The 27,409-nt window shown below is 46.8% G+C and overlaps 1 protein-coding gene across 1 annotated transcript in view; it reads right to left on the reverse strand.

Moving 5' to 3' along the window:
- LOC139262054 (cyclin-dependent kinase-like 2) overlaps positions 1–27,409 on the reverse strand; it is a 231,934-nt gene that overhangs the window by 144,540 nt on the left and 59,985 nt on the right. The window contains exon 7 of the mRNA XM_070877214.1: positions 20,964–21,111. Coding sequence (XP_070733315.1) covers positions 20,964–21,111 — 148 coding nt within the window. The remainder of the gene's footprint in view (positions 1–20,963; positions 21,112–27,409) is intronic.

The raw sequence follows: 27,409 nt of genomic DNA on the forward strand, positions 1-27,409 counted from the left end.
AGGGTAGATAATGTAACACCATTTTTTTAAAAAGGAGGGAGAGAGAAAACGGGTAATTATAGACCGGTGAGCCTGACATCAGTGGTGGGGAAAATGTTGGAATCAATCATTAAGGATGAAATAGCAGCGCATTTGGAAAGCAGTGTCAGGATCGGTCCAAGTCAGCATGGATTTATGAAAGGCAAATCATGCTTTACGAATCTTCTGGAATTTTTTTGAGGATGTAACGAACAGAGTGGACAAGGGAGAACCAGTGGATGTGGTGCATTTGGACTTTCAAAAGACTTTTGACAGGTCCCACACAAGAGATTGGTGTGAAAAATCGAAGCACGTGGTATTGGGGGTAATGTACTGACGTGGATAGAGAACTGGTTGGCAGACAGGAAGCAGAGAGTCGGAATAAACGGGTCCTTTTCAGGATGGCAGGCAGTGACTAGTGGAGTGCCGCAGGGCTCAGTGCTGGGACCCCAGCTCTTTACAATATACATTAATGATTTAGATGAAGGAATTGAGTGTAATATCTCCAAGTTTGCAGATGACACTAAACTGGGTGGTGATGTGAGCCGTGAGGAGGATGCTAAGAGGCTGCAGGGTGACTTGGAAAGGTTAGGTGAGTGGGCAAATGCATGGCAGATGCAGTATAATGTGAATAAATGCGAGGTTATCAACTTTGGGGGCAAAAACACAAAGGCAAAATATTATCTGAATGGCGGAAAATTAGGAAAAGGGGAGGTGCAATGAGACCTGGGTGTCATTGTTCATCAGTCATTGAAAGTTGGCATGCAGGTACAGCAGGCGGTGAAGAAGGCAAATGGTATGTGGGCCTTCATAGCTAGGAGATTTGAGTATAGGAGCAGGGAGGTCTTAATGCAGTTGTACAGGGCCTAAGTGAGGCCTCACCTAGAATATTGTGTTCAGTTTTGATCTCCTAATCTGAGGAAGGACATTCTTGCTATTGAGAGAATGCAGCGAAGGTTTACCAGACTGATTCCAGGGATGGCTGGACTGACATATGAGGAGAGACTGGATCAACTGGGCATTTATACACTGGAGTTTAGAAGGATGAGAGGGGATCTCATAGAAACGTATAAGATTCTGACAGGACTGGACAGGTTAGATGCGGGAAGAATGTTCCTGATGTTGGGAAAGTCCAGAACCAGGGGACACAGTCTTAGGATAAGGGGTAGGCCATTTAGGATTGAGATGAGGAGAAACTTCTTCACTCAGAGAGTTGTTAACCTGTGGAATTCCCTGTCGCAGAGAGTTGCTGATGCCAGTTCATTTTGTATCGTCAAGAGGGAGTTGGATATGGCCCTTATGGCTAAAGGGATCAAGGGGTATGGAGAGAAAGCAGGAAAGGGGTACTGAGGGAATGATCAGCCATGATCTTATTGAATGGTGGTGCAGACTCGCAGGGCCGAATGGCCTACTCCTGCACCTATTTTCTATGTATCTATGTTTCTATAATTCCCTGTTTTCTCTCTCCCTCATTTTTTAAAAAGTGGGGTTACATTAGCTACCTCCAATCCATAGGAACTGAACCAGAGTCCATGGAATGTTGGAAAATCACCACCAATGCATCTACTATTTCTAGGGCCACTTCCTTAAGTACTCTTGGATGCATACTATCAGGCCCTGGGGATTTATCAGCGTTCCGTCCCTTCAATTTCCCCAACACCATTTCCTGACTAATAAGGATTTCCCTCAGTTCCCCTTCTCGCTAGACCCGCAGTTGGAGCAGCGCGAGTCCGGGGTTGGTGAGGTCTATAAAAGGCCCAGTGGGAGAGTGAGGCAATGGCAGTTGGAGCAGCGCGAGTCTGGGGTTGGTGAGGCCTATAAAAGGCCCAGCGGGAGAGTGAGGTGGCGGCAGTTGGAGCAGCGCGAGTCCGGGGTTGGTGAGGCCTATAAAAGGCCCAGCGGGAGAGTGAGGCGGCGGCAGTTGGAGCAGCGCGAGTCCGGGGTTGGTGAGGCCCATAAAAGGCCCAGCGGGAGAGTTAGGCGGCGGCAGTTGGAGCAGCGCGAGTCCGGGGTTGGTGAGGCGTACTTGTGCAGCTACAGGGAGAAGGCAAAAAAGTAGAAAGAAACAGAAGGGTGACGTCACAGCCAAGGGGCTGGGTGATTGGCTGGTGATTGATGAGTAGTTTATCTTTTTTCTCTTCTATAACAGTGAGTAAACTTTAGCATTGTTGTTGCCTATCTAAGGGTTAAGTCATGACAGGACAGCTCGGTCACGTGTTATGCTCCTCCTGTACCATGTGGGAACTCAGGGACGACTCCAGTGTTCCTGACGACTAAGTGTATGGGAAGTGTATCCGCCTCCAGCTCCTGACGGACCACGTTGCGGAGTTGGAGCTGAGGGTGGATTCACTCTGGAGCATCCATGATGCTGAGAATGACGTGAGTAGCACGTGTAGCGAGTTGGTCTTACCGCAGGTGAAGGGTCCACAGCCAGATAGGGAATGGAAGACCAGCAGGAAGAGTACTGCAAGGGGGGTGGTGCAGGGGTCCCCTGTGGTCATCCCCCTGCAAAACAGATACACTGCTTTGAGTGCTGTTGGGGGGGATGACTCATCGGGGGAGGGCAGCAGCAGCCAGATTCATGGCACCGTGGCTGGCTCTGTTGCACAGGAGGGCGGGAAAAAGAGTGGGAGAGCGATAGTGATAGGGGATTCAATTGTAAGGGGAATAGATAGGCGTTTCTGCGGCCGCAACCAAGACTCCAGGATGGTATGTTGCCTCCCTGGTGCAAGGGTCAAGGATGTCTCGGAGCGGGTGCAGGACATTCTAAAAAGGGAAGGAGAACAGCCTGTTGTCGTGGTGCACATTGGTACCAACGACATAGGTAAAAAAAGGGATGAGGTCCTACGAAACGAATTTAAGGAGCTAGGAGCTAAATTAAAAAGTAGGACCTCAAAAGTAGTAATCTCAGGATTGCTACCAGTGCCACATGCTAGTCAGAGTAAGAATCGCAGGATAGTGCAGATGAATACATGGCTTGAACAGTGGTGCAGCAGGGAGGGTTTCAAATTCCTGGGGCATTGGAACCGGTTCTGGAGGAGGTGGGACCTCCTGGGCAGGACCGGAACCAATGTCCTAGGGGGAGTGTTTGCTAGTGCTGTTGTGGAGGAGTTAAACTAATATGGCAGGGGGATGGGAACCAATGCAGGGAGACAGAGGGAAACAAAAAGGAGACAAAAACAAAAGACAGAAAGGAGATGAGGAAAAGTGGAGGGCAGAGAAACCCAAGACAAAAAACAAAAAGGGCCACTGTGCAGCAAAATTCTAAAAGGACAAAGGGTGTTTAAAAAAAACAAGCCTGAAGGCTTTGTGTCTTAATGCAAGGAGTATCCGTAATAAGGTGGATGAATTAACTGTGCAAATAGATGTGAACAAATATGATGTGATTGGGATTACGGAGACGTGTCTCCAGGATGATCAGGGCTGGGAACTCAACATCCAAGGGTATTCAACATTCAGGAAGGATAGGATAAAATGAAAAGGAGGTGGGGTAGCATTGCTGGTTAAAGAGGAGATTAATGCAATAGTTAGGAAGGACATTAGCTTGGATGATGTGGAATCTATATGGGTAGAGCTGCAGAACACCAAAGGGCAAAAAACGTTTGTGGGAGTTGTGTGCAGACCTCCAAACAGTAGTAGTGATGTTGGGGAGGGCATCAAACAGGAAATTAGGGGTGCATGCAATAAAGGTGCAGCAGTTATAATGGGTGACTTTAATATGCACATAAATTGGGTTAACCAAACTGGAAGCAATACGGTGGAGGAGGATTTCCTGGAGTGCATAAGGGATGGTTTTTTAGACCAATATGTCAAGGAACCAACTAGGGGGGAGGCCATCTTAGACTGGGTGTTGTGTAATGAGAGAGGATTAATTAGCAATCTCGTTGTGCGAGGCCCCTTGGGGAAGAGTGACCATAATATGGTGGAATTCTGCATTAGGATAGAGAATGAAACAGTTAATTCAGAGACCATGGTCCAGAACTTAAAGAAGGCTAACTTTGAAGGTATGAGGCGTGAATTGGCTAGGATAGATTGGCGAATGATACTTAAGGGGTTGACTGTGGATGGGCAATGGCAGACATTTAGAGACCACATGGATGAACTACAACAATTGTACATTCCTGGCTGGCGTAAAAATAAAAAAGGGAAGGTGGCTCAACCGTGGCTATCAAGGGAAATCAGGGATAGTAATAAAGCCAAGGAAGTGGCATACAAATTGGCCAGAAATAGCAGTGAACCCAGAGACTGGGAGAAATTTAGAACTCAGCAGAGGATGACAAAGGGTTTGATTAGGGCAGAGAAAATGGTGTATGAGAAGAAGCTTGCAGGGAACATTAAGACGGATTGCAAAAGTTTCTATAGATATGTAAAGAGAAAAAGGTTAGTAATAACAAACGTAGGTCCCCTGCAGTCAGAATCAGGGGAAGTCATAACGGGGAACAAAGAAATGGCGGACCAATTAAACAAGTACTTTGGTTCGGTATTCACTAAGGAGGACATTAACAACCTTCCGGATATAAGAGGGGTTAGAGGGTCTAGTAAGGAGGAGGAACTGAGGGAAATCCTTATTAGTCGGGAAATTGTGTTGGGGAAATTAATGGGATTGAAGGCCGATAAATCCCCAGGGCCTGATGGAGTGCATCCCAGAGTACTTAAGGAGGTGGCCTTGGAAATAGCGGATGCATTGACAGTCATTTTCCAACATTCCATTGACTCTGGATCAGTTCCTATCGAGTGGAGGGTAGCCAATGTAACCCCACTTTTTAAAAAAGGAGGGAGAGAGAAAACAGGGAATTATAGACCGGTCAGCCTGACATCGGTAGTGGGTAAGATGATGGAATCAATTATTAAGGATGTCATAGCAGCGCATTTGGAAAGAGGTGACATGATAGGTCCAAGTCAGCATGGAATTGTGAAAGGGAAATAATGCTTGACAAATCTTCTAGAATTTTTTGAGGATGTTTCCAGTAGAGTGGACAAGGGAGAACCAATTGATGTGGTATATTTGGACTTTCAGAAGGCTTTCGACAAGGTCCCACACAAGAGATTAATGTGCAAAGTTAAAGCACGTGGGATTGGGGGTAGTGTGCTGACATGGATTGAGAACTGGTTGTCAGACGGGAAGCAAAGAGTAGGAGTAAATGGGTACTTTTCAGAAAGGCAGGCAGTGACTAGTGGGGTACTGCAAGGTTCTGTGCTGGGGCCCCAGCTGTTTACACTGTACATTAATGATTTAGACGAGGGGATTAAATATAGTATCTCCAAATTTGCAGATGACACTAAGTTAGGTGGCAGTGTGAGCTGCGAGGAGGATGCTATGAGGCTGCAGAGCGACTTGGATAGGTTAGGTGAGTTGGCAAATGCATGGCAGATGAAGTATAATGTGGATAAATGTGAGGTTATCCACTTTGGTGGTAAAAACAGAGAGACAGACTATTATCTGAATGGTGACAGATTAGGAAAAGGGGAGGTGCAACGAGACCTGGGTGTCATGGTACATCAGTCATTGAAGGTTGGCATGCATGTACAGCAGGTGGTTAAGAAAGCAAATGGCATGTTGGCCTTCATAGCGAGGGGATTTGAGTACAGGGGCATGGAGGTGTTGCTACAGTTGTACAAGGCATTGGTGAGGCCACACCTGGAGTATTGTGTACAGTTTTGGTCTCCTAACCTGAGGAAGGACATTCTTGCTATTGAGGGAGTGCAGCGAAAGTTCACCAGACTGATTCCCGGGATGCCGGGACTGACCTATCAAGAAAGACTGGATCAACTGGGCTTGTATTCACTGGAGTTCAGAAGAATGAGAGGGGACCTCATAGAAACGTTTAAAATTCTGATGGGTTTAGACAGGTTAGATGCAGGAAGAATGTTCCCATTGTTGGGGAAGTCCAGAACCAGGAGTCACTGTCTAAGGATAAGGGGCAAGCCATTTAGGACCGAGATGAGGAGGAACTTCTTTACCCAGAGAGTGGTGAACCTGTGGAATTCTCTACCACAGAAAGTTGTTGAGGCCAATTCACTCAATATATTCAAAAAGGAGTTAGATGTAGTCCTTACTACTAAGGGGATCAAGGGGTATGGTGAGAAAGCAGGAATCGGGTACTGAAGTTGCATGTTCAGCCATGAACTCATTGAATGGCGGTGCAGGCTAGAAGGGCCGAATGGCCTGCTCTTGCACCTATTTTCTATGTTTCTATGTTTCTATGTTTCAGTCCCCTAGTAGTTTCGGGAGGTTATTCATGTCTTCCTTCGTGAAGACAGAACCAAAGTATTTTTTCAATTGGTCTGCCATTTCCTTGTTCCCCGTTATGAATTCCCCTGATTCTGACTGCAAGGGACCTACATTAGTCTTCACTAATCTTTTTCTCTTCACATATCTATCGAAGCTTTCGCAGTCAGTTTTTATGTTCCCTGCAAGCTTACTCTCATACTCTATTTTCCCCCTCCTAATTAAACCCTTAGTCCTCCTTTGCTGAATTCTAAATTTCTCCCAGTCCTCAGGTTTGCTGCTTTTTCTGGCCAATTTATGTGCCTCTTTCTTGGATTTAACACTTTCCCTAATTTCCCCTGTTAGCCACAGTTGAGCCACCTTCTCTTTTTTATTCTTACGCACACAGGGATGTGCAATTGTTGTAGTTCATCCATGTGATATTTAAATGTCTGCCATTGCCTATCCATCGTCAACCCTTTAAGTATCATTCTCCAGTCTATCCTAGCCAATTCATGTTTCATACCATCGAAGTTTCCTTTCTTTAAATTCAGGACCCTAGTCTCTGAATTAACTGTGTCACTCTCCACCTTAATGAAGAATTCTACCATATGATGGTCACTCTTCCCCACGGGGCCCCGCGCGACCAGATTGCTAATTAATCCTCTCTCATTACACAAGACCCAGTCTAGGATGGCCTGCTCTCTAGTTGGTTCCTCGACATATTGGTCTAGAAAACCATCCCTTATACACTCCAGGAAATCCTCCTTCACGATATTGTTACCAGTTTGGTTAGCCCAATCAATATGCAGATTAAAGTCACCCATGATAACTGCTGTACCCTTATTGTACGTGTCCCTAATTTCCTGTTTGATGCCATCCCCAACCTCCCTACTACTGTTTGGTGGTCTGTACACAACTCCCACTAACGTTTTCTGCCCTTTGGTGTTTCGCAGCTCTACCCATATAGATTCCACATCATCCATGCTAATGTCCTTCCTTACTATTGCGTTAATCTCCTCTTTAACCAGTAACTCTACCCCACGTCCTTTTCCTTCCTGTCTGTCCTTCCTGAATATTCAATACCCCTGGATATTGAGTTCCCAGCCTTGGTTACCTTGGAGCCATGTCTCCGTAATCCCAATTACATCATATCCGTTAACAGCTATCTGCACAGCCTATTTAATGTTTCCTCATAAGTCAACCCCCTCATCTCCGGAATCAACCTAGTGAACCTTCTCTGAACTACCTCCAAAGCAAGTATATCCTTTCATAAATATAGAAAACAAAACTGCACGCAGTATTCCAGGTGTGGCCTCAACAATACCCTGTACAGCTGTAACAAGACTTCCCTGCTTTTATACTCCATCCCCTTTGCAATAAAGGCCAAGATTCCATTGGCCTTCCTGATCACTTGCTGCACCTGCATACTATCTGTTGTGTATGCAATAACTGTTAGACTGAGTACTGTTTAACTCCAAGAGGTATAACCTTGGCTCTGCTTTATTAAGGCCCAACATGACTAATATACAAAATGGCTGGCCTTTTATATTTGGGCTGCACACACATGCGTGCAGCCCAATGGCCTCCAACAATGACACTATCTAGTGGCTAGTGATCCCAAAAGTACATATATGACAATACCCCCCTCTGAGATATTAACAGTCTTTTACAAATTGAGACGGTCCGCTGTTTTACGCTCCCGGGTTGACCGTCTCAGTTCAACTCCAGCCTTGGGTGAGTGTTCGGAATCTGTTGTGACTGGTGGCTGGGTGGCTGACCTGGTGGGAGTGGCAATGGCCATGTCAGGAATTGAAAGTCCATTTTCATTGAACATGTCATTGACTGAAAGTCTCGAGTCACTGATGACCACTGAGTCCTCTGATGACTGGGGGTAGGTTGGTTGGTCGTCGATTGTCTCTTCCTCCAACTGTTCCAGTTCGTCTGTGTGCTGCAGCTTTGTCTGATCCATATGTTTCCTGCATGTTTGCCCATTTTTGAGCTTGACAATAAATACTCTGTTGCCCTCCTTGGCGATAACAGTACCAGTGATCCACTTGAGTCCCTGACCATAATTCAGAACATATACAGGGTCATTTACAGAAATATCGCGTGACACAGCTGTGCGGTCGTGATACCCTTGCTGACTTTGTCTTCTATATTCAACATGATTATTCAAGTCAGGGTGTACAAGAGATAGCTTGGTCTTAAGACCTCTCTTTATTATTAGTTCGGCAGGCGAGACCCTAGTAAGCATGTGTGGTCTTGTCCTGTAATTAAGCAGTATGCATGACAGGCAGGTCTGCAGTGACCCTTGGGTTATTCGCTTCATACTCTGCTTTATGATTTGGACAGCATGTTCTGCTTGCCCACATGATGCAGGTTTGAACGGTGCTGACCTTACATGTTTGATACCATTGAGTTTCATGAACTCTTGAAACTCCTGACTGATGAAGCATGATCCGTTGTCGCTAACAACGATGTCAGGCAGACCATGTGTTGTGAACATGACACTGAGATTCTCAATGGTAGCTATGGATATGCTGGATGACATGAGTATACACTCTATCCACTTCGAATATGCATCCACCACAACTAAAAACATCTTCACCAGGAAGGGATCTGCAAAGTCTATGTGGATCCTGGACCATGATTTAGACAGCCACGACCACAGACTCAGCGGCGATTCCGCTGGTGCTTTGCTGAGCTACATGCAAGTGTTGCAATGATGCACACATGATTCCAGCTCAGAGTCAATTCCTGGCCACCATACATGAGACTTGGCGATGGCTTTCATCATTACAATGCCGGGATGTGTGCTATGTAGCTCACGTACAAATTTCTCTCTCCCTTTCTTGGGCATAACAACATGATTGCCCCACAGTATACAATCCGACTGAATAGACAGTTCGTCCTTGCGACAAATGTAAGGTTTGGCCTCCTCGCACATTGGGTATGGCAGAACAATCACCTTTGAGGATGCAACTCTTCACCACCGATAAAATCGAGTCCTGGCTGGTCCAGGTCTTAACTTGTTGAGCCGAGAGAAGGGTTCCTTCACTCTCAAAATCATCCATAACTAAGTCCGCCGGTTGTGGCGTTTACACCTCCGGTGTGGGCAACGGCAGATGGCTCAAAGCATCGGCACAATTCTCAGTGCCAGGTCTATGGTGAATGACATAATCATAAGCGGATAATGTCAGCGCCCATCTCTGGATGCGGGATGAAGCATTGGTATTGATACCTTTGTTTTCGGAGAACAGTAAAATAAGCGGCTTGTGATCTGTCTCCAGTTCAAACCGAAGACCAAACAGGTACTGATGCATCTTTTTAACCCCATACACACAGGCTAGTGCTTCTTTCTCTACCATGCTGTAGGCGCTTTCCGCTTTAGACAAACTTTTTGAAGTATACGCAACTGGTTGAAGTTTACCTGACTCATTAGCTTGTTGGAGTACGCAACCAATTCCATATGACGAAGCATCACAGACCAATACTAAATGTTTACATGGGTCATAATATACCAGCAGCTTGTTAGAGCAAAGCAGATTAGTGGCTTTCTCAAAAGCTCTGTCTTGAGACGCACCCCACACCCAGTTGTCGCCTTTTCTTAGCAGCATGTGCAGTGGTTCTAATAAGGTACTCAATTTAGGTAGGAAGTTATCAAAGTAGTTGAGTAGACCCAGGAACGAACGCAGCTCCGTCACATTCTGCGGCTTGGGTGCATTCTTGATGGCCTTGGTTTTCGCGTCCGTGGACCTGATGTCGTCAGCAGCAATTTTCCTCCCCAGGAATTTGACCTCTGGTGCCATGAAGACGCACTTCAAGCGTTTCAGTCTGAGTCCCACTTTGTCCAGATGATGTAGAACATCTTACAGGTTGTTCAGATGTTCTTCGGAGTCACGACCTGTGATCAGGATGTCATCTTGTAACACGTCGGTTCTGGGAACGGACTTCAGTAGACTCTCCATGTTCCTCTGAAATATTGCTGCAGCCGAGCGACACCTGTGATAAATAAACAGTCCCTTATGCGTGTTAATGCACGTAAGTCTCTTCGATGTCACAACCAGCTCCTGTGTCATGTAGGCCGATGTCAAGTCCAGTTTGGTGAACGACTTTCCCCTAGCTAGCGTTGCAAACAAGTCATCAGCTTTCGGTAACGGGTACTGGTCCTGTTTCGAAACCCTGTTGATCGTAGCCTTGTAGTCTCCACAAATTCTGACTGTGCCATCACTTTTCAGCACAGGAACAATAGGGCTGGCCCATTCATTAAATTCAACCGGTGATATGATCCCTTCACGCTGGAGTCTGTCTAGTTCGATTTTGACCTTCTCCCTCATCAAATACGGAACTGCCCGAGCTTTATGATGGACGGGTCTTGCATCCGAGTCCACGTGGATCTTCACCTTGGTTCCCGTGAAGTTGCCGATGCCTGGTTCGAACAGCAAGGGGAACTTGCTCAGTTCTTGAGCACATGTACCCTCCTCTGACGACATCGCGTTGATGTCGTTCCAGTCGCATCTGATTTTTTCAAGTCAGTTCCTGCCGAACAGCATTGGGCCATAGCCTGGGACAATCCATAGCAGTAACTCGTGAACCGCACCGTCATACGACACTTTAATTGTGGCATTGTCAATCACTATTATGAGTTCTTTGGTGTACGTGCGCAACTTGGCATTAACTGGACTCAGCCTGGGCCTCACAGCCTTAGTATCCCACAGCTTATCGAATGCCCTCTAGCTCATTATCGATTGACTCGCCCCCATGTCCAGTTCCATCAGTACTGGCACCCTATTAAATTTCACGTTGATCATTATCGGTTTGCTCTTATTTAGGAACGAGTACAGTTCATACACTTCTTCCTCTGGTATCTCGGATTGCGTATCTGGATCCGCGCTAGTCTGACCATCATCCTCCACGTGGTGTGTCGCAGCACGCTTGCTCATCTGCGGACACTTGCACTGGAGATGCCCCACTCTCAGACAGCCTTTGCAACAATATTGCTTAAATTGGCACTGCTGGTGCCAGTGATTTCCCCCACAATGCCAACACGGAGAAATCAGATGCATTCGCGCTGGCGGACTTTGGGAAGCCACAGGTTTAGCGTACGCAATCGGGTAGGCCCTGCCATGTGCTGCTCTGCCAAACGCCGAATCAATCACATTTACAGTACTTGCCAAGTTTCAATTTTTCACTGATATCTGCTTTAGGCTTCTATCCATCGTCATGCATGACTGAGCGATCGTGAAGGCCCTGTTCAAGTCCAACGTCTCCACCGCCAGTAGTTTATGCAGGATCACCTCGTGGTTGATGCCGAGTACAAAGAATGTATTGGCTACATATTCATGGATCAGGAAGTGCAGATCTGTCACTGGTTACTTTGATGCTTCCCACTTTGCTCCCAACAACCATGCAAGTCAATGCCCTAAAGGGTAGGGTAGTCCGAGCTGAATAAGCAGCAGGAAGCTAACCAGTGCTCTGTGCTGCTAAGCTTTGCGAATTTAGCTGGACACATTTCAGTAGTACCCTTACGTACACTTGGGGATTTCTAAGCTCATGCTAAACTGCAGCTAAGCTCTTTGGACAAAGGTAAGTGAAATACAACCCCATGGACAGAGAATGTGCGATTCATATCAGGCAAACAGAAACTCGACTTGAGGCGATTTCTTGGTGGCTTGGTTTGGCGACTGTAAGAGGAAAATTTGGCATTAGGGGTACCAGCGGGGCAAGGGTTAAAGTGATGGTTCCTGCACTGACCCATAAGGAGGTAGAGGCCTTCCTTCTCACGCCTTGTACATTTCAGCACCAAGGCTCCAGAAGGTACTGTTATGGGTTGGGATACCAAATAGTATTCCAACAAGGAATGTCAATAGGAGAGAACCTAAACAGACCGCTGATAAGGCCGTGAGAAGAGGCCCGAAATAGACTTCATGGCACCAAAGGAAATGTATAACAAATTCCAACCTAATGATACCATTCTGGGAACGGTCTAAGATGGTCACGAGATCATGGCCTGTCAGTCAGAGCTCATGACCTGTCAATCCGGAGTAGCACTGATAAGGTAGTCCAATTGGAGAAGTAGCACTGATAAGGTAGTCCAATTAGAAATCTAGGGAGGTCTTGTTCGGGAACAGAGGGGTTTTTGAAATGTATAAAAGTTGTATGATTGTGCTGTTCGGAGAGCATCTCCACTCACAGATGGCTGTGATGAGGGGTGTTCCCGGACGTTCGTAATAAAGATCGTTCTACTTTGCCATCCGTCTCCGTCTGCTAACTTCGAGAATTGCTACGTGGGCTGGGGCGAGCGTCGACCCTCTATATCAGTGGGCCCGCTCATGGGAAAAGAAGCCTTCCCTCTCTCCCCTCAACATTTGGCGCTGTGAGCAGGGTACGGACTTCCCGAACGGAACAATGACCCAGCTGTTGGGGTGAGTATGTTTTAATTTACCACCTTCAAGTTAGAGCTGTGGCATTGTAAACCATAAGGGAAGGATATCCGTACAAAAGAACCATCTGTACTGAGTCCCGGAGGGACGGAGACGGAGGACAAGGATGATCTAGGGGTGGAAGGCGGTCAAAGCTATATCCTAAGACACGCGCGTGGAGGTAGCGCAGCAGTGCGAGGGTACGACGCAAGGGAAGATATAGCGGAAGGTCTATTGACCCAAAGCGGTATGAGCGCACGGTGCAGGGACGAGAGAATGAGGACATGGAGAAAACGTCCCCGCAGTGACGGGATATATTGACCCAAAGCATGGCAGTACAAGTGTATGGCGCCAAGGGAAGACATATAAATATAAATAACGTCCTGCATACCTAACACGAATTAAAGGGAGTACCCAAGACCCTCATAGCCCGAAGAAGATGGGTAACTCGGCAAGTAAAAGAACAAATGGAGCTGGTGAGGGAATGGGGAACCAGGCCATTAAACAAGGGAAGAAGGGAGAGTGTAACCAGGGACCCGAAGGGTCTCTATTAAAGTTACTAAGTAACAAATATGCAACCTTAATGGAAGGAATGAAATGGAGAGGGTGGCAGCCCACGGATACCCCTGATAGGCAGAAAAAATGGTGGGATAGTCAGACCAAAAACAAGGTTAGAATGGCCCAGGCAATTATCCTCACCTGCTACCGGGAACTAGTAATGGAAATAGATACCCATGTTGAGCTGATTCAGAGATTAAACATGAAAATAGCAACCTTAGAAAGGGTCGTAAAGGAGAACGGTAAACCCCTACAGTGTGCACCAGCAATACCCAACCCAAAGGTAGCCCCAATAACCGCTCCAATGTACCCCTCCCTGGAGGAAATACCAGTAGGAGAGCCTCCAGATAATGGAACGCAGAGAGAGGCCCCGGCATATAATGAATACATACAGGCAGCTCCCGTATGCACGACTACCACCCCTGCACACGGACAGCAACCCACTCACATCACTATACAAGAAGTTCCCCTCACCCCGCATGAGAGACAGACACTATTAAAGGATCTACCCACACCCAAACCCAATAGCAGAAATACAGAGTTCTGGCAAAAGGTTGAGGAAATGTTCGATGCGCATAACTTAACCTTAGGTGACATACACAGTTTGGTAAAGGCCAAAACCGGTAGTGTAAATTGGCAGAGGGCTACCCTATACGTGCAAGATGGTGGCTGGATGACGATAGGGAACTGGACCAAGCCACAGCGGTTACTAGACCTAAAACACGGGATGGATGGATGTTGGGGACCTATAAGAACTAACTGGAGCAGAATATTAAAGATAACCCAGAAGCTAAACGAAACTGCAGGCGAGTATGGGGAGCGGAAATGGCTCGAGTACAAGGACCATTCCGGTGCTAATGACCCCGAGAAAGATGACGAGGCATTCCTAGAAATGTTTAAGGATGGGCTGGGGGAGGCGCATCAAAAAATAATTAAACTAGGATTCAAGATAGGGGATGACTATGATGAGATCTTAGAGTGGGCACAGAATGTAGAGGAGCTAAAGGCCGAGCAGAAGGAGAAAGTGTCAAAGATGGTGGCAGCAGCACTAGCAACAGAAGGAAAGGAAGGGGATGGGGACCTCTGCGCCGCCCCCTTGACATGTTACACATGCCATCAGGGCGGACATTTTAGCAGAGAATGCCCACGAAAGGAGGCCGGAAATGGGACGTATAGACCCAGGTGCCATAATTGCAATAAACTGGGACACATAGCAAGAAGATGCCGAGCACCGGGAGGGGGGGAGGAAAGGGTCCCCAGCAACCTGGGAAACAAACCCCCCAAACTGGGAAACAAACTGGGACGCCCATTACCCGTGAGGAACTGGTGGAGATCCTCCAGCAAAAAACATTGCCCCGCCGGAGCCACCCTTTAATGAAGAGCTCCTCAACCTGCTCAAACTGGCTAGTGGTGGCCGCTAGGGGTTACCGGCCCCCGAAAGAAGGTTGGAACGGCCAACGCTAGATTCCCGCATGTTCATTAGTGCGGTGTTAGGGGGCCGGCGGTGCAACATGCTAGTAGACACGGGAGCATCGGTATCCATAACCAACCTAGACCTCCCCCTTACCCAGACCACGGTCAATATTCAAGGGATAGGGGGGGTTTAAAAAAGCAACATTGAGTGAAGTAGTACCTCTAGAGATACAGGGCATAATGATACCCACCCAATTCTGGTGCTGCCCTAACCCAGAAGGCACCATACTAGGGATAGACACTTTGAGGGAAGTAGGGGCACTTATAGACCCCCAGCGTAATCGAATTATATGGGGAGGAAAACATCAGACCGAACAGAAGTTCAATTGCCCGGGGCATCCGCAGCAGCGAGTGGCAATAATAGTCCCAATACAGCCCGAATGGGAAACGAAGGGCGTGTGGTGCAGTGTCTGCCGACTATACCCGACACTGTGGGCACGGCACAAACAAGATTGCGGGCTGGCCCGGATGAACCCGGTCAATATTCCCGGGCCGGAGCATAAGGCCCATAAACAATACCCCTTAAAACCCGAGGCTGATGCAGCAGTCCACCAAATAGTCCAAGAGTTAGAAGCGCAAGGGGTGGCGAAGCCAGTAACAGCCACCACTAATTCACCGGTGTGGCCTGTGAAGAAACCAGACGGGACCTATAGGTTCACCGTTGATTATACCGCCCTGAACAAAGTCACCCCAAGGGAATACCCGATTGTGGCGAGCCCTTCTACTGTGTTCAACGGCCTGAACCCAGAACATAAAATCTTCACGGTACTTGACATAGCAAACGGGTTCTGGGCCATACCTTTAGAGGAGGAGTCATGGAAGAAGTTTGCCTTCACTATAAAGGGGAGACAATATACATGGACCAGGGTGCCCCAGGGGTTTCACAACAGCCCGGGAATATTTCACCGGGCATTGTCAGGGATCTTGGAGCCCCTGGATGTAGGGGAAGGAAGCACTGTACTACAGTACGTGGACGATATTCTTATCGCCTCAGGTACTGAGGCACAACACCTGGTGGCCCTAACTACAGTACTAGGGGCCTTACAGCGCTCGGGGTTGAAGGCTAACCCTAGGAAAGCCCAGGTCGGAAGAAGGGAGGTTACGTATTTGGTATCCCAAGGGAACAGACAGATGCCCGCCGATAGGAAGGAGGCTATTAAAACTATGCCTAGACCAGGGACAGTGAGAGGGGTCCGACAGATTTTGGGGCTATTTAATTATTGCCGGAACTTTATCCCAGAATATGCAGAAATGGCCCAGCCGATACAGGATCTAGTGAAAGAAGGTAAACCCTCCCAGGAGCCTGTAGACTGGGGCCACCCCCAAGAGGCGGCATTCACACAGCTTAAACACGCCCTTATGAGCGCACCCGCCTTGGGGTTGCCGGATCAGAATAGGCTCTTCCACCTGTATATGTACAATAGTGAGACCCACTACAATGCAGTGGTAACCCAGGAACACGGGGATAGACAGAGACCTGTCACATATTACTCCACAAACAAGGAGCGGTAGCCGCAGGGCTATCTCGATGTGTCGCAGCCCTTGATTGTGCGGCATGGGCCGTGAGGGCTAGCGAGCATATCATAATAATCGGGCAAATTATCCTGCATACACTGCATACCCTTGTGGAGTTGCTTAACACTGGGAGGCTAAGGACGATATCCGACGCACGACGCGCCAATTGGGAAGCAATGCTTTTGCCCCCAAATGGCGCCTTGACTATAATAAAGGATAGCGGGAATAATCCCCAGGCTGGATAGTCACCGAAGGCAAAGAGCACCAGTGTGACCCCACGGGAAGTGAGGAAGAAGGGAGCCAGATTAGGGAAACGCCACTCGAAAGGGCAGATATGGATCTTTATGTGGATGGATCCCGTCGATATGTAAACGGAACCCCCCGGACAGGGTGGGCAGTCGTGTACAGCAATGGGCAAGACAGGGGAAAGGGTGCCCTAGAGGAAAATCTATCGGCTCAGGTAGCAGAATTGGTAGCCCTTACCAAGGCATTGAAACTAGCAGCAGGAAAAAGAGTCAACATATACACTGATAGTTGGTATGCCTTCGGAGTGGTGCACGATTACATGACTGCTTGGAAGAGGCGGGGATACGTGACTTCGGGAGGGGGACCCATTAGGCATGAAGAGATAGTCAAGGGATTGGTAGAAGCTTCCCTCCTCCCTCAGGAATCTGCAGTAATAAAAATTAAAGCGCACTCGAAAATCACAGACAGGCACCAGCAGGGAAATGCCTGGGCAGACGAAGCTGCCAGATAGGCAGCTGAAGTAGACATGACCAGTAAAACCCCGATTGGCTCATGTATCACCCAAACAGAAGAAATAAACATACTCAAGGTACAGGGAGAATCCACCCTGCAAGAAATAGAAGAGCGGGAACAGAACGGAGCAAGAAAGGGGGCAAATGGAGTGTGGAGGAGAGATGACAACGTGGTGGCCCCGGAATGTCTCCGACAAAATGGACCGGGCCCCACCAAGTGATCATGATCAGCGATACATGTGCTTGCATAGATATGGGGGGTATTGGTAGATGGAAGCACTGGACCCAGTTGAAACGATTTGGATCTTAACCAACCGGTGAACACCGGAAACGGTGTGTTTTACAGGATTCTATTCCTCCTTGGAGCCGGGACGTCCTCCGACGAAGGAAGCTACAGACCCCAAGGCCTATACTATAGAACATCTGAAACCATTAACTGTGATTCGAGAGCCTTAGTGGTGGTAGCCGGTACAACAGTAGATTTAAATTGTAGCATCGGACTAACGGGCATAACTCAACTCAACATGGATGTCAATCGACATTGGGGGTGGACCAATAACCAGGGCATAACAGTGGTAGTAAACGAGGCCGCAGTGTGCTTTGTGCTAGAGAAGAAACGGGGAAGTTGTACTGAAAGGAAGGGGGCACAAATAAGGTGCACGCTGTCTTTGCCCAATTTTCAGGGAGACCTCAACCAGGGGATACCAGTTGGAGAATATGCCCGGCCTTCCCGTGTGTGGGTACAGATCAGTGGTGTTGGGACATTTGGGTCCAGAATAGATCCACCACCATTGCTCCAACAACCACTCTGGGAACTACAACTCTTTATAGTACCACCACACATCCCCCTCCCACATGCCCGTCCATAAAGACGGGAGTCACAGGGGGACTAGTAATAAAGGAATCTAAGAAGAGGATACATTTTGGGGTGCGGCAACGGCTACTTACGGTGGTCCTAAACCTCACGGATATCATCCTTCCTAGCTTCTGTGGGAATGGGACTATAAGTCTGTCCCAGAATCTGACTCAGAGAATCCTTGAAGGCCCGGAATCCACAACCATGAGATTCAATATCAGAAAGGGGATAGAACGAGGTCGAACAAAAAGAGATATACTGGAAATGCTGGGCACGGGTTACGCTGCGGGCCTTGCAACAGTGAATACCATAGACCTGTATGCAATAGACGATAGGGTCAATACCTTGACGCAAATCTTAAGGGGTGTACTGGGGCGGGACATGGATTACCAAGCCCTACAAGCGCGGCTGGGAGATAGCGTGGAAGGGGAACTGTTACAGGTGGCCCATACATTGCAGAAACATGCCAAGACAATAAATTTGATCCATGCAATGGGGAACGATATAAGTAAATGATTTCAGGCTGAGATAGTTTGCTCCGGGTATGGGGCCTGGATATTAAGTGAGGTACAACATAATTTAGAGCAACTCCAGAATGGAGACATACCAGATTGGATCCCGAACAGCATACTTAACAATTGGACTCTAGATAAAAAAATGAATAACACATGCGAGGTACGAAGGAATAGTCACGCATGGATGCCAAAATTCAGATGTATTACTGGGCGGGTGAATATGATCGGATTTGTGTTGTCCATACCACAGTATGATGTAACAAAGGGAGACCCCTTATACCAGATCGATAATATTGGTGAAGTGAGAAACCAAACTCGGTATGTTACCATCAGCCTGCCAGATGGGCGATTAAAGTTAACAATAGTACCAAAGGCATTGCCATAACCGACTGCTATAAAAATAACCAAGTGGTTTTATGTCGAGGTACGCCACGAATGACGAATGATGATTGAGGATTCCACCAGATAAATGGATGTTGAATATCACTCCTCTTGAACACGATCTTGAGACCATTGCTGCCCCGCAAGGGAACGGAGAGTGGTGCGTGAGCACGGGGGCAGCCAACTTAACCATTAAGACCAGGGGAGGAGTCACCCCCTGTGTCCTCATTAGTCCTAACTTCTGCTTCAGACCCAAGGGAGAAATAGACATAGACGGATATCACATACATCCCGAGACAACGGAAATCATCCACGGAACAATCACGGATACCCTCCGAGAGGGTTACGAGGAGGCGGTATGGGAACCGCAAGGCAAACAGATACCGGAATTAAATGAGGAAAATTACGTTTGGTGCAAGGAATCCAGAATCAAAGACGACAGTATATCCGGCTGATGGAAGAAATAGACAACTTACAGAGAGACACTAACGCAATGCTGGCTGATCAGTCCTGGTACTCAAAGCTGTGGGACATTGGACTTAATATTCAAATTCACCCATGAATAAGAATAATATCACATGTACTTGTAGTAAATACAGGGCCTGGTTCTGATGGTCATGATTGAATTAACATGCGCACGAATTAACCAGGCCAAACGACACGGTAGAGCACGCGCTATGATTAAGGCCATAAGGGATGAAAATTTAAGCAGTCCTACAGGAAGGACTTACCTTATAAAACTCTGTGGGAAGGTTTCAGGAGGTCCCGAAGCTTGGGAGATGGCCACCCAGGTGAACGAATCTCTCTGGAACTTGCCTACAGGGAGATAGTTATCGGGAAATATGGCCAGCTTGGCGTATAGCCAAGGGCAAAAAACGGGGATATGTAAGAGGAAAATTTGGCATTAGGGATACCAGTGGGACAAGAGTTAAAGTGATGGTCCCTGCACTGACCCATAAGGAGGTAAAGGCCTTTCTTCTCACGCCTTGTACATTCCAGCACCAAGGCTCCAGAAGGTACTGTTATGGGTTGGGATACCAGATAGTATTCCAACATGGAATGTCAATAGGAGAGAACCTAAACAGACCGCTGATAAGGCTGTGAGAAGAGGCCCGAGATAGACTTCATGGCACCAAAGGAAATGTATAACAAATTCCAACCTAATGATACCATTCTGTGAACGGTCTAAGATGGTCACGAGATCATGGCCTGTCAGTCAGAGCTCATGACCTGTCAATCCGGAGTAGCACTGATAAGGTAGTCCAATTGGAGAAGTAGCACTGATAAGGTAGTCCAATTAGAAATCTAGGGAGGTCTTGTCCGGGAACAGAGGGGTTTTTGAAATGTATGAAAGTTGTATGATTGTGCTGTTCGGAGAACATCTCCACTCACAGGTGGCTGTGCTGAGGGGTGTTCCCGGACGTTCGTAATAAAGATCGTTATACTTTGCCATCCGTCTCTGTCTGCTAACTTCGAGAATTGCTACGTGGGCTGGGGCGAGCGTCGACCCTCTATATCAGTGGGCCCGCTCGTGGGAAAAGAAGCCTTCCCTCTCTCCCCTCAACAGCGACTCTTAAGTATGATCATGGATTTTTCATGGGTGGCAGATTCCGAAGAGTCATGGTTAAAAAAAATTACCACAGTAGAATGTTTCCATCATGTCTGCTCCTCTTCCTATCGCATTCCCCTTCCCAATCAGTTTGTTATTTGATGCAAAACTAGTTAGTGTTACTGCTGTTATCAGTTAACTAAAAAGGTTCTTTCTCCCAAGCACCAGTGTGACACTTACATTTGCCAAACCAGTCATCCTTGTGTACTCTTCTGAGTGTGATTGATGGTTTATTACCATTATCAAAGGAGCAACTTTATATTATAGATTCACATTGACCAGAAACTGAGAGGAGGCTGTTCAAAATCATTCCAAGGGTCCTTATAGCCAGTAGAGAGAGAGGAGGACAAAAGCAAAAAACTGCGGATGCTGGAATCTGAAATAAAAACAGAAAATACTGGAAATCTCAGCGGGTCAGGCAGCATCTGTGAAGAGAGAAACAGAGTTAACGTTTCAGGTCGATGACCCTTCGAGAGAGAGGAGGATTTCTCCCATCAATCCAGGTTTGATTCTAACCCAGGTTCTGGCAATGAAAGTGTAGTGCCTAGCTCATTGACCCATTCAGCGTTTTTTTAAATATTATTGTCAATAACTGTTTACCCAAACAAAGGTCTTATAATTATATAACAGAACACAAATATTCTCACCTTTCCGTGCTTTTTAGCACTTTGTTTTACAGTTAAGAGCGTCTTTTCATATTCTGTGATTTCTTTGCTGATGTTTTTACGTTTTCTAATCAAGAGTGGATTATCTTTCATATCCTTAAGAACTTGAGCCTGAATCTCTGGGATAAATCTGCAAATACAACAGAGGTATTTCAAGGGATCCTGCAAACAAACCCCAGTTCTTGTGGGTTAATTATTACTAGGTTTGTCATTTAATCACAATTAACTTCTGCAATGAACGCATTACTTTTTTTGACAATCCATTTTTTTTAATGCACATTAATTGCAGCAATTAACATACCTCCACTCTGATTCATTGAAACAAATTCCGCTGGTCCCAGCTGGGTAGCTCCCACAGCCTGGGCAAGCTTTTCATATTTTAAGTCCCTGGGCTGCCAGCCTCTTTATATCAATTCTCAGATGCTTCCTTACAATGTAACATGTATTGTCAGGTAGTAATTATTATCTCTGGCTAACTCAGTCTTCCTTCTCTCCCCCCATCATGATGACGATGTTGATGATGCTAATGATGACTGGTGGAGAAAATAGTAGGGAGAGAGGCTGTGATGGTGTAGTGGTACAGGGTTTCAGGCTGCACTCCTCACCATTCAATAGCTCTTGTTTTTAAAAGGTTCTTGACTCCTACACTTGGGCTGCTGCTGCAGGTGCTAAGGTCGTATAAGGATGAAAAGGATTAGGGATTGGGGGGGCTTCTAGACGGAGTCTGCTGCTTCCCACTGGCAAGGGCTTCATATTTGGCTGGGGCCCCTGGGCACAGGTTATTACATATGGTGTGCCACCAGGAGGCACTGCAGTGGGAGACTTGTAGGTTACCTGTAATCTCCTCAGGGGAGAGAGAACAGGCCCCCGAGTCCCTTAACTCAGAGTCCGCTGAGGGGGGCTAATCGAGTAGCACCATGTTGGCGTTGCGGAGGGAATCACAGGGCTCACCAGTGCCGTTTTAAGGACGATGTGTGTAAAGGCGGTGAATGTGTAAAAGAAATATGACTCACTGTGTTGATGAAGCGTCTGCAGATGGCCATGAATCCAGCGCGGATTATGAAGCGATAGTCAGAGAGGCAGCTCAGCCCCACGATGAGGTGTATGGCATGTTTACCTGCACCACAGAATATTCCCTGTTGAGGATGGAAGTCGGGATAAACGGCGTTCCAGTCTTCATGGAAGTGGACACGGGGGCGAGCCACTCAATAATGAATCAAGAAGCCTTTGAGAGGCTATGGGATAATCAAGCTGAATGACCCAAGTTGGTCCCGGTTCAGGCAAAGCTGCGGACCTACACCAATGAACTTATCCCAGTCATTGGTAGTGCGGATGTAAAGGTACTCCATGATAGTGCGGTGCGTAAGTTACCACTGTGGATTGTTGCAGGTGATGGACCATCGCTACTCAGAAGAAGTTGGATGGAGAAGATCCATTGGAGCTGGGAAGATTTCATCCCTCCAGCGATCGATGTCCCCCACGCTCAGAGGCAAAGCACGCCCTCACCTGAGGTTGGATCCGGCACCAGAGAGCAGACCGGCACAGCACCCGAGGCATAGACCGCTCAGCATGACTGCGTGGAGATGATCCAGCTGAGACGACCCGAACACAGCTTCCAGGCTCCAGTGGATTCCGGAGGAAGAAAATCGGATCCAAAGGCGACTTCCCAGCCTTGGTGGCAGAACTCGGGGAGAAGAAAGATGGCACCCAAACCACGAGGTGAAGCGCTGAAGAAAAAGATGGTGGCGGCCAGACCACGAGGTGCAGCCCTGATGGAGCAACATGTAATACCAAGCGATGAAGAGGATTGGGGTAAAGATAGCAAGGCTCTCTTGAAGGAGGCCAGCAACCCACCACACTTAAAGGGACAGGTTCACATTCTCAATCAGTATAATAGCAACTGTGAGTTAAATGTAAAGCTTGTAATTGATGATCAGCGTTTTATACATGTAATTAGCAAAGAAAAGTCATGCGATTGTGATTGGAGCTACAATTTATCTACAGTGAGTAATGAAACATTGTGCGATGTAGAATTTCAACTGCATTCAGTTAATGTAGCAGGCAAACACCCATTGGGAGCACACAGGTCCAGCGAGCTACCAAATGCTGTAGCCTGCGTCCCTGGGACCAGAGTGATGCACCACGGAGTGTGGCCACAAGCAGCTAATATAGACAAACTGCAGAGCAAGCGATCTCAGGAAGGCAACAGCACTTGTATCGATACCCTATCCCTGATGAGCTCCACCTCTCAGGCACCCGATGGCACCAACCGCCATGAGCCTGAAAGAGCAGCCCCCAGACCTATCACCACCAAGGCTACACCCGGGAACGAAGGGTCACGCAACGGTTCTCCCAAATGGGACCGGGACCAGCCAGGATCTCAAACCAAATAACGCCCAGGCAAGCGAGTCAGCAGTTCCCTGTGCACTGCCAGACGACTGCTCCTCAGGGAGCAGCAGCGACCCGGGGCGCAAGGAAAGGACAGGGAGAGCACAGTCTTCTGTGAACCTGCCCAACACTAGGAGCAATGGCAAAGGCCCCGAGAGCAGGCAACTTGAGCAAACCGGTTTCCCACTGCCAGCACTGGGCACTGCGCCGCTACCAGACCACCTGGACACCATCCAGCAGCTCTGGTACTAGTTTGTCCTTATGCACCGGTGCTAACACCAGTACTGATTCCAAGTATGTATCAAGTATGTACCTCACCAGTCAAAGGTACTTGCCTCACAACTATACCACAAATGTAATGCTGTAAATGCAATTTTTTTTTCTGGATTTGAATGTATATGAACGTAATGAGCCACTGACATAACCTATATGTGGGAGGGGAGAGAATGGAGTGGTCATGGGCGCACAAATAGAAACCACCAGCACCTCTACTGCCAACAAAACACCACCCACTCACCCAAGATGGAAATGACCATCCAAGGGTCAACCAGATAGAGCTAAGCCCAGAGCACAGTCAAGGCATGAAGGCGATTTGCACTAAGGACTTGGGGGAGAGTGATCTCATGTATCCAAACATGTTTACTGCTTGTACTATTACACATGGTATGCCACCAGAGGGCACTGCAGTGGGAGATTTGTAGGTTACCTGTACAGGTGTGCCAGGCCTAATATAAAAGGCAGGCCACCATGTGTGATCATCACTCTGGAGTTACATTAAATGGACTAAGGTCACTACAGTTCAAGTACAATACATTGCCTCGTGGAGTCATTATCAGAGCATCTAAAGACATAACACAGGTCCCATTGGCATTTGCGGTCATCATCATCATCGTCATAGGTGGTCCCTCGAACGAGGATGACTTGCTTCCACACTAAAAGGAATGAGTTTGCAAATGTTTCAGTGAAGGACCCGATATTCTAGTCCTGAACTCGAGGGGTGGAAGGTGCCTGTGCGTGGATTGTTTTAACATGTGGTGATCGTTGCACATCAGCCACCACATGGGCTTTACAGAGCTAGGTCTTTATCCTGTGGCAAGGGTTAACCAGGACAACTGGAGACCTGCTCTGCAGACATCATCATCATAGGCGGTCTCTCGAAACGAGGATGAATTGCTTCCACGCCAAAAAAAGATGAGTTCACAGGTGTTTCAATGAAGGACCCGAACTACATCCTCAAAGGTGGAAGATGCCTGTGCATGGATTTTTTTTAACGTGTGGTGGCCGTTGCACACCGGCCACCACACAGGCTTGACAGAGCTCGGCCTTTATCCAGTGGCAAGGGTTAACTAGGACGACTGGAGACCTGCTCTGCTGCACGGAACTAGTGCATACACATATCGCAGTGTGGGTTGGCCCGTGCTGCCTCTGGGCCCCTGGCCCTGAACTCACACCTCCCCATGGCCCCGATCACGTCCTTCTACAGTCTCTTGCCGCTCCTTCGCCCCGACCTCGCCGCTCCTGCTGTATCTGCCCACGCTCCAATCTCAGAGCTGGACCGTGATGACGTCACTTTTTGCTGCCTTTGCCCTCCTGCACCAGCTCGCGCTGCTCCCTGAAGGGGCCGCCACGCTCTGCGGTAATGTGCCCTTGACTAACATCAACCAAGTGGGCAGGCAGGATTAAAACTTCCTGCGCTCCTGTCCTGAAGTCCACCCAGGACGCTGAGCTTTAGTGCAATTGCGGTCCCGGGATCAGGTGGCCCTGACTCGTGAGCATAAATCGGACACCCAGCATATAAGTACAATGCATTTAGTTATGCTAGAAGTACAGAAGATTTGAATGAATCTAGAAATGGGAAAACAGGGTTTTATACTGGGTTGTTTTTTTAGATGATAATAATAGCATCAGTACTAAAACAAACATAAAAGAGAGATGTAGTAATTGTATCAATTAAATTTGTGATTAAAACCAAGATTAACTGAGATTAAAAAATTTTATCATGAAATTAATCACGATTAATATTTTTAATCACTTGACAACTCTAATACATTAATACTTCAGCCAATTTGACATGCTCTATTTTTGCAAATACATATTTCTTTTCTATTTTATTACTATTTCATATACTCTTAAAATATAACCCACTTGAATTTGAAGTGATCTCAGTTCTCTATTGCTGTAGTCCTTACTATACAAGGGATGAAAATAGTATATATTCTTAAAGGCAAAATCTCAACAGCCACAGCTCCATCAAGAGTTTTTTTTAAATTCATACTAATATAGGTTTAAGGGGGATCTTTTCAATCTTTGTTATACCCAATGTTATTCAGTTTGGCCTATATTATATTGTTGTTGCTAAGTGGCTCTGAATAAATGTATCTGCTATTAATATACTCTACTTTTGGTATTTGTTCTTTTTTCTAGTGATCAATAAGGTTAACGATATCATTGCTGGAGAATCAAGCACTTGTACACTTTGTTTTTTCAGTTTTGTTGCATCAGAAACCCCCAGCTCAGCTATGACACAAGATCGACCAATTAACTGCTCCCAGGTCAGTTATACCACAGGGATACGGTAGCCTAGTGGTTATGATACTGGACTAGTAATCCAGAGGGCTGGGCTAATAATCAGTGAGACGTGAGTTAAAATCAGACCAAGAGGGAATTTAAATTCAGTTAATTAAAGAAAAATTGGAATTAACCATAAAACTACCAGACTGTCGTATAAAACCCAACTGGTTCACTAAAGTTGATTAGGGAAGGAAACCTACCATTCTTACCCGGTCTGGCCTATATGTGACTCTGCTCTGAAATGGCCTAATAGTCAAACAAAGTCAGCACTATGGGAGTACCTTTACCACAAAGACGGCAGTGGCTTATAGTCTCAAGTGGAATTAGGGATGGGCAATAAATATCGGCCTTGCCAGTGAAGCCCACATCCCATGAATGAATATATTTTAAAAAGGCTTGATTCTGAGTATTTGCCGCAACAGTGTAAATGCACATGTGTGTTTATTTCATCATTATGTAGATCAGTGACTTTGAATTTTATTGCCTTTTGTTCCTGAGCCAGTGGCCTAAATAAAATTTTAATCACTAGTAGCTTTCTAACATAGATGGGACTAAATCTGCCTCTGCACTAACCCTGACACTAAAGGCAACTTCTATCACCATTGTGATAAAACAGCATTTTAATCTGTGGCACAAACGTGCCATTACAAGGCTGAGACAATAGGCAAATAAGCTGCTATCACAAATCTGCCATTGATGCTTTGTGATCGACTTTGAGAAGTCATGCTGGAGAGTGAATATTTTGATCACTTGTTCTTGGGATCTGGGTGATGCAGGCAAGGCCACATTTATTGTTTATCTCCAGTTGCCCTGTGAAGGAAGGTGGTGATGGGCCTTCTTCTTGAACCAAAGCAGTCATTGTAGTGACGGTGCCCCCACATTGGTGTTAGGTATGAAATTAACATAGTAGTGATAGGTTACAACTCATTGGTTTGCTAACCACTTGATAGGGCATTTAGAGTCAACCACGTAATAAGGGATTAGAATCACATGTAAGCCAAAATGGGTAAGGGTGGCAGGCTCCCTCCATTGAAAGACATTACTGAACCAGTAGGGTTTTAGGTGACTAGCCCTCCAATTTTTCCTTCCTCCTTGTGGAAGTGCACCTAGCTTGATTCATTACCTCTCATTTCAACAGTTAAGCTGAGATATGAGGAGAACCACCAGAACAGACTCAAGTTGTTGCCACTATGCATGCGTTCCAGTCTGTGCATTATTTTTTTTCCACACACTTTCCTAATCAAACTTGCAGGGCAAGGCACCAGGAAACCATAGTTCTCTCACTGCAAGTGGTTCATGATTCACTGGGAACTAGGTAGAGAACAAAGGAATCTAATATAATCACAATTTTTAAAAATTAGAATCAATTATGTATTATGGTGTTACACTCCCATTAATGTGTGAATCTCTATTTAATCAATTAGGAGAAAAATAAGTGCTAATGTTATAAATATCCAGTAAAATAGCTT

The sequence above is a fragment of the Pristiophorus japonicus genome, chromosome 4 (genome assembly GCF_044704955.1).
Source record: "Pristiophorus japonicus isolate sPriJap1 chromosome 4, sPriJap1.hap1, whole genome shotgun sequence".
NCBI lineage: Eukaryota > Metazoa > Chordata > Chondrichthyes > Pristiophoridae > Pristiophorus > Pristiophorus japonicus.